At 40.4% G+C, this 17,182-nt stretch overlaps 1 protein-coding gene across 1 annotated transcript in view; it reads left to right on the forward strand.

Moving 5' to 3' along the window:
• Positions 1-17,182, forward strand: part of LOC125854252 (protein CHROMATIN REMODELING 20) — a 63,634-nt gene that overhangs the window by 11,217 nt on the left and 35,235 nt on the right. The window contains exons 7-8 of the mRNA XM_049533747.1: positions 8,597-8,710; positions 8,970-9,053. Of these exons, the coding sequence (XP_049389704.1) occupies positions 8,597-8,710; positions 8,970-9,053 (198 nt within the window). The remainder of the gene's footprint in view (positions 1-8,596; positions 8,711-8,969; positions 9,054-17,182) is intronic.

The following is a 17,182-nucleotide window of genomic DNA, read 5'->3' on the forward strand; positions in this document are numbered from 1 at the left end:
AAATTATGCATCTTCATGATGCTGTTATTAATACCACTTATCTTATCAAAAAAAAAAAAAGGATAACAACCCAACTTTGGAGGATTTTTATCAGCCTCAGGGGTGTTGTTTGGACTATGCCTAACAGAATCACCCACCTTCTCTACAGTTGGGAAGAGGTAGGTGGGGGAGCTTCAGACAGAGATAGATGGAAGATTGTCCCAGCCTGTATCTGGTGGACAGTTTGGAGAGAGAGAAATGCTAGATGTTTTGAGAGCAAAAGTTGTGATCTTCAGAAGATCAAATTGAACTTGAACTGTATCAAAAAAAAATTAAAAAAGACCAACCAAAACTCTATCTAAGTAACGAGTTTATTCGACTCATTCCCTAAATGCCATAAAAGGTATGTACAAAGGAACCGTCATAGTGTAGAGAATAGTGGTAGAAGGTATACATGAGTTGCCATAATTGTTGATTTAAACTGGGATCATCTTGTATTTACCCTAGTTATGATTGAGCTAACTAACAATACACAGTATTAGATTACATGGCCTATGGTACTTGCAGATGATATTGTGCTAATTGACGAAGCTAGTTAGAGTGTTGACATTTAGCTCATACTTAGGTATCCTAGTTATGTATGACCTAGCTAATAATATACAAGATGAGATTCAAATGATATTGTGCTTATTGGCAAAACTAGAAAGATTGTTAACCAATAACTCAAATATGGAGATGTACTAAAGAGAGCAAAGGTTTAGAATAGGTAGAAGTAAAACTATATGCACTGCAAGTTTAGTCAGGATAAGAAAAGTAATTTGTTGCGAGACAAGCCCGAAGCTGCGGTGCCTAAATGCAAACTAATTCAGATACCTAGGCTTGATGTTCCAAGATGAAGATATTACACAAGTAAAATAGGATGGTACAAGAGTGCTATGTAATACACAGATAAGACCAACAATGTTTTGCTAGTGAATATTGGTTTTATAAAGTTCAAATACCCACAAGATGAGTGTCACAAAAATGTGAATATTAATATAGATGTATGGTCATTACAAGATAAGGCTTAAAATGACCACATTCTGCAACAGCCGTAAGTAGCACATGTAGAGGAGAAAGTGAGTGTTGCTTAAATTGATTTGGTCATGTCTTACGTCAACCTCTGGATGCATTGTTTTTGTAGAGGTGAAATAATGAAAATTAAATGTGTTAGAAAGGGACAGGTTAGACCTAAAATATGGAAACAAGTTTTCATGAAGGACCCACCATCTCTTGTAACCCATGTGGATCTAGCTTAAAATAGAGCACAGTGAAAGTAAAAGATCTATATAGCTATTCTAGTTAGTTGGGATTATGTTTTAGTTATGTTAGTATGTTTGCTTTAGCTCCAATGTTCAGTAGGAGACTTTTTGTACCGCCCCAGAAGGCGTTACATTAAAATCCAACGTTTTCAGGTGCGAGGCAGGATCGTCGAGTCTCAGACAGCGTACAGATTTTATTCCGTCTTTCGGAGATACCTTGGAGACCCTTGAAGGAGCAGGTTGTGACCATGACTCTCAGCCAGCAGAGGGCCCAGCAGAAGGACAGGACTGCCTGAATTTAAGGGACACTCCACCATGCTTTTGACTTTGAAAAAGGACACACTTGTACCATTATTTTAGGGGAACTTGTCCCCAACGTTTTAGCTTAGATTTTCAGCTTTTAGACATATATGTTAGTGTTTCATTGTATGTAGAACACTTAGAGAAAAATATCAAGAAAATTGGCACTTGCCTCCCAAAGCTTGTTCCCTTTTTATTACTTTCTTGTTGGCTGTTTTGTGGACTGTTTTTAGACGATTTGCGACTGCACGTTTGAGTGCTTGTTTGGGTGAGGACTGAGCTTACGAAGAGCTGTGCAAGCCTTCCTTCGCTGTCCCACGAGCCTTCGAAAAAAATAGGCCCGTGACAAGTGGTATCAGAGCAACGAGTGAGAGCATGACGTCGAAGTCTCAACGCAACGAGGAAGGAGAACACGAAGCTAGGAAGGACACTGTCAGAAAACGAGATAAGAGCAGGGTAAGGGAGTCTTCTTCCAACCCTCCTGTTGGAGGCAGGAGCCTTGGGGAAGAGGGTGAAGTTTCCGATACCAGACAACTCGACGAGAAAATCCTCGGAGTTGAGGCTGGTTTGTCAGCCCTAAACAGGCGACTCGTTGTTGTCGAAAACAATTTCACTTCCCTAGAGACAGTTGCTCTTGAAGGTTTCGATGAGATGAAAAATAACCTTGAGGAGCTTGAAGAGGTTAATAAGGAAGGACTGACCAACCTCGAACTCAAGCTCACCGAAGCTCTCTCCTCTCTTCATCGAGAGTTTGAGACTTTGAAGAGGCAGGTTGAGGAGACGGCCCCTGCGGGAATTGCTGGTCCCGTCACTGTCCGTGAGACACGGATTGAAGCTCCTAAGCCAAAGGAGTTTTGTGGTGAAAGAAGTGCCCAAGACGTTGAAAACTTCTTGTGGCAAATGGATGCTTACTTTGAGCACGTTTGCATGACCAGTGAAGCTGCCAAGATTCGGACAGCCGCTATGTACTTGAGCGACACCGCCATGCTGTGGTGGCGGAGGAAAAAGTCGGACATGGATAGAGGGGTTTGTTCCATCGACGACTGGGAGCAGTTCAAAGGGGAGTTGAAGCGACAGTTCTACCCTCAGAATGTAGTGCACGAAGCTCGTCGGAAGCTGAGGGAACTGAAACAAACATCCTCCATTCGAGACTACGTGAAGGAGTTCACCAGACTCACTCTCCAAATTCCGAGTTTGACAAGTGAAGACTTACTGTTTTATTTCTTGGATGGCCTCCAAAATTGGGCCAAACAAGAACTTCAAAGGCGACAAGTCCGTGATGTCGATGAAGCGATCGTAGTGGCAGAATCACTCACAGATTTTCGGGCAGATGCAGCAAAGGGGAGGGACAACCGGAGCAAAAATGTTCCTCCCAAGGGAGATAACAGCAGGAACAAGGGCAAATCAGTTCCCAACCGAGGCAGCGATACTAGAGGTAACAATCGTAACCAACCTTCTAATTTCCGCAAGAATTATGAGGATCGCAAGAAAGGTGCTCCACATCGTGAAGGTTGTTATATTTGTGGTGAAACTACTCATGCTGCCCGTTATTGTCCGTCCTTAAGTAAATTAAATGCTATAGTTGCTGCTCAAAAACAGCAAGAACAGGTTGCATCGCAAACTGGAGGTGTATCCAGCGAACAAGGCGGACAGGCTAGCGGGACTGAAAAGAGTAAGAATGTTGCTGTTGGGATGTTTAATCATATGGCTTTGTTTAATCATATATCTCTTGCTGCGTTAGCTGCTCAGCCGGCTAGTATTAAGCCGCGCGAATCGTTGTTTGTCAATGCCAAGTTGAATGGCAAAGACATTAGAATTATAGTAGACACCGGTGCAACTCACAATTTCGTGACAAAGGAAAGGGCCACTGACCTTGGTCTGAATTATGTTGCTAGTAGTACCATGTTGAAAACTGTTAACGCCCTCCCCACCACAGTCCACGGTTTTGCTCCCAAAGTCCCCATCGATTTGGGAGGGTGGAAGGGGCTGACAGATTTCACCATCGCACCTATGGATGTTTTTGACATCATCTTGGGGCTGGATTTTTGGTATAAAGTGAACGAGTTTATTTCGCCGCGTCTCAGCCAATTACACATCAGTGACGCCGGAGGTTCCTGCGTGGTGCCCCTTATTCGGGTGCCACAAAATAGAGTGCACTTGTCAGCCATGCAACTTGTCAAAGGCTTCAAGAGAGGGGAACCAACCTTCCTTGATGCCCTTATTGGAGGCGTCAAAAACTCAATTGAGGCAGCTGCCTTGCCTCAATGTATCGAGCAGGTCCTTGATGATAATAGGGACGTGATGCCGGAAGAACTCCCTCAACGGTTGCCACCACGAAGGGAAGTTGATCATCAGATCGAGCTGGTTCCCGGGGCAAAGCCACCTGCTATGACGCCTTATCGTATGGCGCCCCCGGAGTTGGAGGAATTGAGGAAGCAACTCAAGGAGTTGCTGGAAGCTGGACACATCAGGCCGTCGAAGGCGCCTTTTGGTGCGCCTGTTTTGTTCCAAAAGAAGAAGGAAGGGACGTTACGCTTGTGTATTGATTATCGGGCCCTCAACAAGGTCACGGTGAAAAACAAGTACCCTATTCCGCTGATAGCAGATTTATTTGATCGATTGGGGCAGGCCAAGGTGTTCACAAAGATGGACTTGAGGAAGGGCTACTACCAGGTCCGAATTGCTGAAGGTGATGAGCCAAAGACGACTTGCGTCACTCGTTATGGTGCCTTCGAGTGGCTGGTTATGCCGTTCGGCTTGACAAACGCTCCAGCCACGTTTTGTACATTGATGAACAAGCTGTTCCACCCCTTTTTGGATCAGTTTGTGGTCATCTATTTGGACGACATTGTCGTATATAGCAACAGCTTACAAGAGCATGTTGAGCACTTGTGCAAAGTGTTCAAGGTATTGCGAGAGAACGATTTGTGTGTGAAGCGGGAGAAATGCAGTTTCGCCCAGGCCACTGTCCAGTTCCTCGGGCACACGATCAGCCACGGAGAAATAAGGATGGACCGTGACAAAGTTGAAGCAATTCGAGATTGGGAGGCCCCAACGAAGGTACCAGAATTGCGGTCCTTCCTTGGCCTCGCCAATTACTATCGGCGCTTCATATTCGGCTATTCAGCCATTGCTACTCCACTCACCGACTTGCTGAAAAAGAGTCGTGAGTGGGAGTGGACAGACCTATGTCGGGATGCCTTCGAAAAACTCAAAGCTGCCATTATTGAAGAGCCTGTTTTAGCGCTACCAGATTTCACCAAGGCATTTGAGATTCACACCGACGCGTCTGATTTTGCTATTGGTGGCGTCCTAATGCAAGAGGGCCACCCGATAGCGTTTGAGAGCAGAAAACTGAACGATGCGGAGAGGCGCTATTCTGCTCACGAGAGGGAGATGACAGCCGTAGTTCATTGCCTAAGGACTTGGCGTCATTATGTATTGGGTGCTCATTTTGTTGTTAAGACGGACAACGTCGCGACAACCTACTTTCAGTCCCAAAAGAAACTGACGGCCAAGCAGGCCCGTTGGCAAGATTTCTTGGCTGAATTCAATTTTACGTTTGAGTACAAGTCGGGGAAGGCAAATGTTGTAGCCGATGCACTGAGTCGCAAGGCTGCCCTTGCTGCGATTATGAGCTCAACTTGCAGCAGCATTACTGATGATATTAGAGAGGGTATGCAACGTGATCCCGTGGCAAAACAGCTCCTCGTTTTGGCCCAACAAGGCAAGACGAAGAAATTCTGGGAGGAAGATGGGTTGCTGTACACTACGGGCAGACGCGTGTATGTTCCGAAGTGGGCTAGTCTTCGGCGTACTTTGATTAAAGAGGGTCATGATACCATGTCGGCTGGTCATCCAGGACAGAAGAGGACATTGGCACTGCTGGAGTCTTCTTATTATTGGCCTCGAATGCGGGACGACATTGAGGTCTATGTGCGTACCTGCCTCGTTTGTCAACAAGGCAAGGTTGAAACGAAGGCGCCGGGTGGGCTACTTGAGCCACTGCCCATTGCTGAGAAACCATGGGACAGCGTCACCATGGACTTCATCACTTGCTTGCCGAATTCAGAGGGGTTCGGGACCATCATGGTCGTTGTTGATCGCTTCTCAAAATATGCAACCTTCACTGCCACGACTGCCAGCTGCAAAGCCAAGGAGGCAGCCCGTATATTCTTGCGTGATGTTGTAAAACATGGGGCATTCCCAAGCACATTATTAGTGATCGAGATCCTCGATTCACCGGTGCGTTTTGGAGAGAATTATTCAGCTTGCTTGGGTCAGAATTGCACTTCTCGACCAGGTTTCATCCCCAAACGGATGGACAAACGGAGCGGATNGGTAGGTGGGGGAGCTTCAGACAGAGATAGATGGAAGATTGTCCCAGCCTGTATCTGGTGGACAGTTTGGAGAGAGAGAAATGCTATATGTTTTGAGAGCAAAAGTTGTGATCTTCAGAAGATCAAATTGAACTTGAACTGTATCAAAAAAAAATTAAAAAAGACCAACCAAAACTCTATCTAAGTAACGAGTTTATTCGACTCATTCCCTAAATGCCATAAAAGGTATGTACAAAGGAACCGTCATAGTGTAGAGAATAGTGGTAGAAGGTATACATGAGTTGCCATAATTGTTGATTTAAACTGGGATCATCTTGTATTTACCCTAGTTATGATTGAGCTAACTAACAATACACAGTATTAGATTACATGGCCTATGGTACTTGCAGATGATATTGTGCTAATTGACGAAGCTAGTTAGAGTGTTGACATTTAGCTCATACTTAGGTATCCTAGTTATGTATGACCTAGCTAATAATATACAAGATGAGATTCAAACGATATTGTGCTTATTGGCAAAACTAGAAAGATTGTTAACCAATAACTCAAATATGGAGATGTACTAAAGAGAGCAAAGGTTTAGAATAGGTAGAAGTAAAACTATATGCACTGCAAGTTTAGTCAGGATAAGAAAAGTAATTTGTTGCGAGACAAGCCCGAAGCTGCGGTGCCTAAATGCAAACTAATTCAGATACCTAGGCTTGATGTTCCAAGATGAAGATATTACACAAGTAAAATAGGATGGTACAAGAGTGCTATGTAATACACAGATAAGACCAACAATGTTTTGCTAGTGAATATTGGTTTTATAAAGTTCAAATACCCACAAGATGAGTGTCACAAAAATGTGAATATTAATATAGATGTATGGTCATTACAAGATAAGGCTTAAAATGACCACATTCTGCAACAGCCGTAAGTAGCACATGTAGAGGAGAAAGTGAGTGTTGCTTAAATTGATTTGGTCATGTCTTACGTCAACCTCTGGATGCATTGTTTTTGTAGAGGTGAAATAATGAAAATTAAATGTGTTAGAAAGGGACAGGTTAGACCTAAAATATGGAAACAAGTTTTCATGAAGGACCCACCATCTCTTGTAACCCATGTGGATCTAGCTTAAAATAGAGCACAGTGAAAGTAAAAGATCTATATAGCTATTCTAGTTAGTTGGGATTATGTTTTAGTTATGTTAGTATGTTTGCTTTAGCTCCAATGTTCAGTAGGAGACTTTTGGTCCATTCATGTTAGTACATTTACTAAAGGTCCAATGTTCACTTGGAGCCTTTTGGTCTTGTCAGAGTTTTATATGCTAGTTGAGATATAGAGAACTTTTAGTGTCAGATAAGCTAATTTTTTAGTGACGAAACAGTAAGGATTCATATAGCCAACCCCAACTTGCTTGCGATTGAGGCGTAGTAGTAGATGTTTTGTTGTAATATATTTCTCCTGAACTTGAGAGTCTCAGAAAGATAGTGGTGTAGAAAACAGGGTAATAGATTGTAGAAAAGGATTTAAAATAGGACTCTTGAGGGGTTGTTCACTTTTATCATAAAGCAAGTAAAGATTGAATGCTAAGCAGCCGTTTGCTTTATGTGGATAAGGGATAACATTTCCGGGATAGAATGTGGGATTATTTGTTTCATGCGTTTGGTTAAGTTTTTTATTCTGGTATAAGCAATCCTAGTACTATCTGTACCACAAAATACAATCTCACTGAACTAATCTTGGATAAAACAACAAAAAATAACATCATAAAAAAAAACAACAATAAATAACAACAATGCTCTTTTCCAAAGCACTTCTACAAAGTCTCTCAAGGAAGCCAAGTTTGTCTAATGTCTACTCTTTTGTAAAACCAAACACATGTTCTATATTGTATCCGGTATATCCAGTTTTATTCCAATGAACCAAACATCTACCAATAAAAACGTTTCCGTTAAATAATACTGCCATTATTTAATCCCCACATTCTAATCCTAGTATAACTTGTTCACCAGTCAATGATCCTTAAAAGAATAACGAAATACTCGCTCTGTCCCAATTTATGTGGCACTTTTTGTTTTTCGAGAGCCAAAACAATTTAAGTTTGACTAGGAATTTACGCATGGAATCTTCAAATTTTTTGAAATGAAATTTGTATATTTATAAACTACGTAAAAAGTACTATAAGTCACCATAATTAACAATTCAAAATATTGAAAAGATATATGAAAAATTTATGGTCAAAGATAGACTTGTTTGAATCTCGAAATCCGAAAAGTGCCACATAAATTGGGACAGAGGGAGTATAATCTATAACAAGGCAAATGATGTCCATTTAATCTGTGAATTTTCTAAAATTTGTATTTTTTCTTTGAAGTTATTCTATTTACTTTGGGATGGATGCTTGGTGCTAATGTGCTTTTGCCCTTTGCTTTTCATAATTGTCAAGTGGGCATTTTATGAAATTATTTCCTGATTCATACCAGTGTTACAACAAGTATACTGTAAACTTACAATGGTATTCTTGATCACAAAAAATATTCACATGGTATTCTATATTCGAGAAACTTTTTGCCGCATTATAACAGTACTGTGTTTCCTATATGCTATCGTTTACTTCAGAGGATCTTTGTTTAGTTTGTCTAGGAGACTACTTAAAAAGTATCAGTTATCTTATATGCAATCCAATCTCAGGTTGAGGAGATTGATGATATTGAAGACAGTTCTGGTGATCCGTTTGTTGCGGATGCCATTGCAAATGAAAGAGAGTTAAATCTTTCTGAAGAGCAGAAGAGGAAGTTTAAGAAGGTCTGTGCATGGTATATTCTAGTTCTTTTCTTTGACATTGATACTTCATTTCTTGAAAATATGGAGCTGGATCATTGCATTTTTTTTTTCATATTATCTTTTTTTCTCCAAACATATTCTTTCCTTTTTCTTTTAAAGAGTCCAATGTATGTTTGTGTCTTATTTCAAATTTTCAGCTGATGAGAGGTAACTTCTGGTGTTGTCTCTGGGCTGTTGATTCCATTGTTAACAATTCTTTTTTTACTTCTCTGTCTTCCAGGTTAAAGAGGAAGATGATCTAAAAATTGATCTGAAGCTTAGGAGATGTTTAAAACAGAGAAGACACAAGAACAGACAGAAATTGGTAATTAGCATGCTTTAAACCATCTTTTTAGCTTCTAATAAGTTTCTAGAAGTGTATCATCTGTGAAGGGCATGAACCATTGCACTTGAGTGTGAACTATTATGAGCAAAATATCTGACCTCTGGAAATTCACTACTTCATGGAGGAAGCCGACAGACTTCACATCGCCACCCAATTTTTGTGCTGTGAATGGTGCTTAAGCTTCGCTCACCTAGCCAGCCTACCCATATTCACAACAAAAGTCCGATACTGTCCTCTGTACCCAGAGCATTCCCATCGTGTTATCAGCCATTTATTCCCACAACACAAATCAATGGCAATAACAATTGTTTTTCAATAATCAACAAAAACCAGACTTGTATAATCAGTTCTGGATCTTCAAGACTGACTAGTGAAAGCATAACTCCAGAAATTCCAAAAATTATAAAATGGAAAGGTCTAACAAAATAATAAAAATATACTGCCCATGCGTAGCAAGTGTGAGGCTTACTCTGAGGGAACTAACTCTCTACTAGCGGTCACAAGTTTGGGGTAGTACCCACATTAGCTGGGGAATCTGTAAATAATGAGAAGAGGAGGTTAGTCACACCGGCAGGTGAGTGGATAGCTTAACCATAGCCGTTTTGTCAGGGATTAGTATATACATACATATACAATATGAAAAACACGCTCCTTCCAAATCAAAGTAACATGGGGTAAAAGTTGACATTACATATTAATTAACACAAGTAATACTTGCAGTTTCATTGAAATAGTTTTACATCTCAAGTTACAAGCCAAGGCCATTGTCACTGTAGTCGTCAATGTAGCTGTCTAGTTAAGTCTTGGTGCGTACAACACTAGTTGCTAGTTCTTGTCCTCTTAAAACTGAAGGCACATAACTAAAGCTTGCAAATAAACCAAAATATCTTTACATAAAATGCTCTCTGGCACACTCCCCAAAAACATTCTCTCTCTTACTTCTTAGGAGAGAGAGACCCTCTTTTTTTGACCACGTTCCGGTGGCAGCTTGCCGGAAACAGCCAGCTTTCTTTCTCTCCTTAAGCTATTTCCTTCTGATTTAGCTATCCCCTTGCCTTTTCTTCTCTTCTAAACCAGTACGGTGGTGATTCGCTATTCTAGCAATGGACAAGAATAGGATTTATTTCAATTACGAGATGGAACTCCGGAAACTCAACCTGATACGAATGGGTAGAAAGGAGTCGCAGACTTATGAGGAGAACCTCGATAAGCAGCAAGATCATGGAGTGGATTTGCTTCACACTCAAAGAAGCTTCTAAGGACCAGAAGAAGGTAGTGAGGAGATGGAAAATTACAGAGAAAGATGCTGAACATTTTAGTACAAGGAAACAGAATGAGTATGGAAGATTTATGAGCATTCTGTCACTAAATAGAGGAGGAAGATCAGTCTTGATTTTACTGGAAACTGCCTTAAATGCAGGTTGGTGTGATAGTGCATTTAGGATTGAGAACTTCATTAATGCCCCCAAAACGCAAGAGATTGTAGGCCCTCCAAGATTGACAGAAACCAACTACCCCTATGCTAAAGCTGTACAAGAAAGTAAATGGCCTTCTAAGACCATTCGCGAACAGATGTGAGAAGCAAGAAGGGTAGAATAGAAATAGATGAAATTTCAGACCCTCAAGGGGAAGGACTACTGAATAGATGTTTGGTTGGTAGTATAGAACAGGATTGCAAAGAAAAACCTACATTGGCGGATATAAAGAAGTGGTCCAACCTAGCCTGGAAAAACACCTTTGGGGTCAATATATATGAGATGTATGATGATAGATTTTTATTCGAATTTCCCAACAAACATATGGCTGAACAAGTTTTGAAAGGTCAATGGAGCTGGAGGAATATGAAATTCAATCTTGTAAGGTGGTCACCGACAGTAGGATGCACATCGAAATCCATTATTGAGAAAGCAAAATGGATTAGAGCAGTCGGGGTTCCACTACATCTCTGGTCTCACAAGGTCTTCTACAAAATTGGTCAAATCTGCGGGGGTTGGGTAGCCACAGAAGAGGAGGAAGAGGAGACAGAAACCAGGAACCATTTGAAGTGGGCAAGAATTCTAGTGGCTAACGAAGGGAGAAGTGTGCCAAATGAAGTCTTGATAATCCACAATGGCATCACTTTCGTCATCACGATTTGGGTTGAAAACAAACCTAGATTTGAATGTCTGCCGGAGTTGCACAATGCAGTCATTGGAGAAGATGACACAAGTAATTACCCAGTCCATGAGTTTACCCAAAAGACAAAGAAAGAGATTGTCTGTGGTAAAAGTCTAACCGTTCAGAAATCCCACCTACTTGAGGATTTGTGTGTCAGAGATCACATGGTGGTCTCACTTTATACAGCTGGATCCAATGGTCCCATTGAAACACATGAGGAGCACATGTTGAAATTAAATGACTTAAATTTTTTGGGCCAATTCCAGAAGCCCAAAGAAACTTCTTCATTTAATTTCAAAGATGGGTCTGATCTTGCAGCCCAAGTAATAAGTAATGACATAACACTTCAGCCAAGTGCTTGTCAAACAGAAGTTTTAATTGAGGCTATCAATGACTCCTTCTAACAAAGCTTTGATCGACCAGCCATGCAAAGTACAATGGACAAGGAGGCTCCACCAGATAGTGTCGAAACCATCAGAAAGGAGGTCGGGGAAGAAGATTCTACCAACGTTTTGGTAGAATTAGGAAATCAGAGGAACTCGAGGGAGAAGGTATCTCGAGAGGAAGGTGATGGGAATGACATCGTGGTGCACAACACAACAGAAACAGAGGAAAATTGGGACATTGAAGATGCAGAACCATTGAGTGTTCAACCTCAGTTGTTTATTAAAGAGAAAGAGAAGGAAACCTCACTGTGGGTGCGACAAAACTTGTTGAAATTAGGCAAATTGTTGGGGGCAGATTTCCAGGGACATGAGCAGGAAGCATTGGAACTACTATTGCAAGTCGACAGTTGTAGAATTGCAAGGGGAATGGAGTCAAATGCAATGTGCCGGAAAACAAGATTCAAAGGGGAGCAGGAATTAAAGAGTTTAGTAGCTTTTGATGTGAAATTCAAAAGCGGTGGGGAAAGAAATAAGGGGAGAAACAGTTTACAATCTATATGATGCAAATTAAACTAGTTTCATGGAATGTGAGGGGATTAAATTGCAGGGACAAAAGAAGATTAGTTAGGAGTATGTTGGGTAGCTGGAATGCAGACTTCATATGCATTCAAGAAACAAAATTGGAGGGGAACTTGACAGAAATAGTTAAACAATTGGGTAGATGGGTTGATTTTGCTTGTTTGGAGGCTAGTGGGACAAGAGGGGGAATATTGATGTTGTGGGATAGCAGGGTATGGAAGGGAGAGATTCTAGAAATAGGATCATACACTCTCACTTGCAAGTTTGAAGCTCAACTCCAGAATTTCTTTTGTCATGTTACAGGAGTTTATGCTCCAAATTGTTATATAGAAAGGAGATTAGTTTGGGAGGAATAGGGTCGGTTAGGGGACTTATAGAAGGGCCATGGGCACTCTGTGGGGATTTTAATGTATGCAGATACATTTCTGATAAAAGAAACTGCACCAGAAGAACAAAGGGAATGAAGGAGTTCTCAGATTTTATTGAAGATATGAATCTTATTGACCTGCACTTAGAAGATGCAAAATACACATGGTTCAAGGGGGACCTCCATGAAGCTGCTTCAAGAATTGACAGGATGTTGATCTCTGCAGATTGGGATGATAGTTTCAATAATATGAATCAGATTCCCTTGCAAAGGATTACTTCTGATCACACCCCTATTGCTCTACAAGGGGGATCTTGGCAAAAAAAGAAGAGTTACTTTAAATTTGAAAACTGGTGGTTGGGTACTGAGGGTTTTATAGACAGAATTAAAGGTTGGTGGAATAGCTTCAGCTATGAAGGAAGACCTGATTACATTCTTGCCTGTAAGATGAAAGCTTTAAAGAACAAACTCAAAGAATGGAGTAAAAGTGAGCAGGGGAATCTTGGGTCACAGAGGAACACTTTGCTAAGGAAATTGGCTTGCTGGGATAAGAATGCTTACAGATGAAGAGACAACAAACAAAGGTGAATTGTTTGCTTGAGTATGAAGAGTTGATCAAGAAAGAAGAAATTTCTTGGAGGCAAAGATCAAGGGCACTATGGCTAAAGGAGGGGGACAGGAATACTAAGTTTTTTCATAAAGTTGCCAATGCTAACAAAAGGTACAACAGTATAGACCAACTTTGTGTTCAAGGAGAAATAATTCAGGAGAATGCTAGAATTGAAGGGGAGATTGTGGAATTTTATCAAAGCCTATATACAGAAACAGTTCATTGGAGACCCGCTTACCAGTTTCCAAACTGTCCAGTTCTATTAGAGGAAAAGGAGAGTATGCAAGGAAGTTGAGGAAGAAGAGGTGTTGAGATGTCTAAAGATGTGCGCTACAGACAAGGCACCAGGGCCTGATGGTTTTACCATGGGATTTTTTATCAAATGCTGGGAAGTGGTGAAATATGATATAATGAATGCTTTTAATAATTTTCATGAAAAGGACATGTTTGAAAGGAGCTTCAATGCTACCTTTATTACACTCATTCCAAAGAAGAAAGGTGCCAAAGAGCTAAAGGATTTCAGGCCAATAAGTTTGATAGGTAGTATATACAAAATCTTCTCTAAAGTACTCACAGAGAGGTTAAAAGGAGTGATGGCAAAACTGGTGGACTCACAACAAATGGCCTTTATTAAAGGAAGGCAAATCATGGATGCGGTTTTGGTAGCTAAGGAAGAAGTGGTGGGATCCAGACAGAAGCAAGGAAAACCAGGGATTCTTTGCAAACTTGACATAGAGAAAGCCTATGACCATGTCAATTGGGCCTATCTATTGGGAGTGCTAAATAGGATGGGGTTTGGACAAAAGTGGATAAAGTGGGTAAAATTTTGCATATCCACTGTGAGTTTTTCAATTATCATCAATGGCTCACCAACAGGGTTCTTCAAGGCGCAAAAGGGTCTAAGGCAAGGTGATCCTTTGTCACCATTCTTATTTTTATTAGCAATGAAAGGTCTCAACAGCATGGTCAAAACAACAAATGTGAATGGGTGGTTGAGAGGTTTCAATGTAGCAAGAGAAGGAAGGGATAATCTGGAGGTGACTCATTTGCAGTATGCAGATGATACCCTCATTTTTTGTGATGCAGATGAAGAACAAATCAAAATTTTGAGGGTGATATTGGTTCTCTTTGAAGGGATGTCAGGATTGCACATCAATTGGGGAAAGAGCTTTCTTTATCCTATCAATGAGGTCACAACCATGCAATCCCTAAATTCAATTCTGGGAGGAGAGATTGGTAGTCTGCCAACGATGTACTTGGGTATGCCTTTAGGAGCAAACTCAAAGTCTAACGAAATCTGGAACAATGTGGTTGAAAAATGTGAGAAGAAATTGGCAAGTTGGAAAAGACAGTACTTATCACTAGGGGGTAGATTAAACCTCATCAACTCTGTGTTAGATTCCTTGCCAACTTATATGATTTCCTTGTTCCCTATACCAGCAAAAATCATTAGTAGGCTAGACAGAATCAGGAAGAAGTTTTTGTGGCAAGGAAATAAAGACATGAAAAGCTACCACTTGGTCAAATGGGAATCTCTAATAATTGACAAGAAGTTTGAATCTTTGGGGATAAAGAATCTGGATATTCATAGTAAGGCACTCAGAATGAAATGGCTATGGAAGTATGCCAATGATAAAGAAACACTATGGGGAAGAGTCATAGAAGCTAAGTATGAGGAGGAAGACAGATGGATACAACAACAACAACATACCCAGTGGAATCCCACTAGGTGGGGTCTGGGGAGGGTAGGGTGTACGCAGACCTTACCACTACCTCGTGGAGGTAGAGAGGCTGTTTCCGGGAGACCCTCAGCTCAAGAACATCAAATCTAAGTGACAGGAGAGCTATATATAAAACATAACAACCAATCCGAGGAAGACAGATGGATGACTAAGGAAATTACAACTCCTTATGGAGTTAACTTTTGGAGATCCATCAGAGATCTCTGGAATGAACTGAAGTGCTTCTTCAAGATCAAGGTGAACAATGGGGCTAAAACTAGGTTCTGGAAAGATGAATGGCATGAAGAAGGCAACTTAGAAAGGTTATTTCCAGATATCTACTCATTAGTACTACACCAACAGAGTACCATGGCAGAATTATGGACAACAGAGGGATGGAGATTCAACTTCAGAAGGCAATTCAATGATTGGGAAATACCAAGAATGGCAGATTTCATCAACAAGATTGAGCAATTCAGTGGGTTGGGAACAGATGAAGATGAACTATGGTGGAAGGGAGATGAGAAAGGCACATACAAAGTGAGCAAAGCGTACAGGAAAATGAACCACAACCAACAATTAAACAGTTGGTCATGGAAGAACATTTGGAAAACCAAAATACCATATAAAGTGGCATGCTTTGTGTGGCTTTTGGCAAAGGAGGCAGTGCTTACCCAAGAGAACCTAATGAAAAGAGGGATAATTTTAAGCCCCAGGTGCTTCTTGTGTGGGGAGCAGGCAGAAACTGTGAATCATCTATTCCTACATTGTAGAATCACAGGACAACTATGGAGATTTTGTTTTTGAACCTCAGAGGAATAGCATGGAGCATGCCTGGGAAAATTACAGAGGCCTTAACAAGCTGGGAACAAGCTGGGTTGTTGGCCAAGAATAGAGGCAGGTGGAGGATAGTCCCAGCAAGCATTTGGTGGACAATATGGAAGGAGAGGAATTCTAGGTGTTTTGAGAGCATAGAGAACAATATGCAATAGATTAAGCTTAATTGCATCTTGCTACTGTGTTTTTGGTGTAATCAGTTACTTTTAAATGATCCTGTCTGTATCATTGATGTTTTAGACTCATTATAGACATAGGATCATAGAATCATAGATGTAGGTAGTACTTTGTAAATATGGGACTGCTACAACACTTGTAAGATTCGGATTCTAACATATATAGAAAAAGTTACCAGTGTCAAAAAACAAAACTGAAGGCACAACATTGTATCATCAACATTGTGCACTAGGCCTAACAATCTCTGTTGTTAAATAATGGTAGTTTAGCAATGTTGCTACCCATTATAAGTATCTCAATATACACTTGATACAAACATACACATCAACTTGTATATGTGCATTTTTTCAAAATTACTTGATGTCTTGATCATAGCATAATAATGAAGAATAACCATAAATGATATCTCATGCGAATATTCAACATTTTTACATTATAGCAGAACTCATGTGTCAAAATAATCTTTTTTTGCTAATTGACAGATCATTTATATTACTAGTCCCAATGCAATAAATAAATTTAATGCTGGAAAACAATTTTCGAATCATGTTATTGTTGAAAAAGGCAAGCTAAAGAAGAGCCTTCTCACATTACTAGCTTCCTTGCCCCAAACTCGTGTTCATAGGCTAACCAGTTGCTTGTTCAACAATTTAGAATCAGTCAATATCAAGTTGAGTGTTATTTATATGAAAAATATCATAACTATCTACGTAGGACAAGCTATAAGCGAATTCCCAATTGTTTTACCTTGTATTCAATTAGGGCTAACTACCAAGGAGATTCAATCCGTATTAGTCCACAATTTGCTATTCTCGCGTATCCTTACCTCATTCAAGTATGAAGAATTTCCTAATTTCATCACCTTGAATTGTCAATGATTCAAATTTCTAACTCTTTATCATTGATTCAACTTATAATTTAGTTTACTTATATTGATTGAAAGATGAAACCACTAGTTTTGGATTATAGTTTACCTCTTGATGCCCATTTACCCAAAAACCATGTCCATAAATAACTTGCTTTTTTCTAATAGATGAACATTACCAATTGAGCTTCTCCTCAAATGTTGAAATTCAAGGAAGATATAGTTTCCAATGGTGGAATCCCCTTTCTAAATCCTTAAGTGCCTTTTGTCAACACGATGGTTGGAATTATTAACAACGTGCATGGGACTAACTAGTGTTCTTTCTCTATCTCTCTCTTTTGGTAATCGAGAAATCACCTATTGCCAATGACACATGGTCTGAAACTCGGGGGAAGATGGGCCTCCACCC

This window comes from Solanum stenotomum, chromosome 2 (genome assembly GCF_019186545.1).
Source record: "Solanum stenotomum isolate F172 chromosome 2, ASM1918654v1, whole genome shotgun sequence".
Classification (NCBI taxonomy): domain Eukaryota; kingdom Viridiplantae; phylum Streptophyta; class Magnoliopsida; order Solanales; family Solanaceae; genus Solanum; species Solanum stenotomum.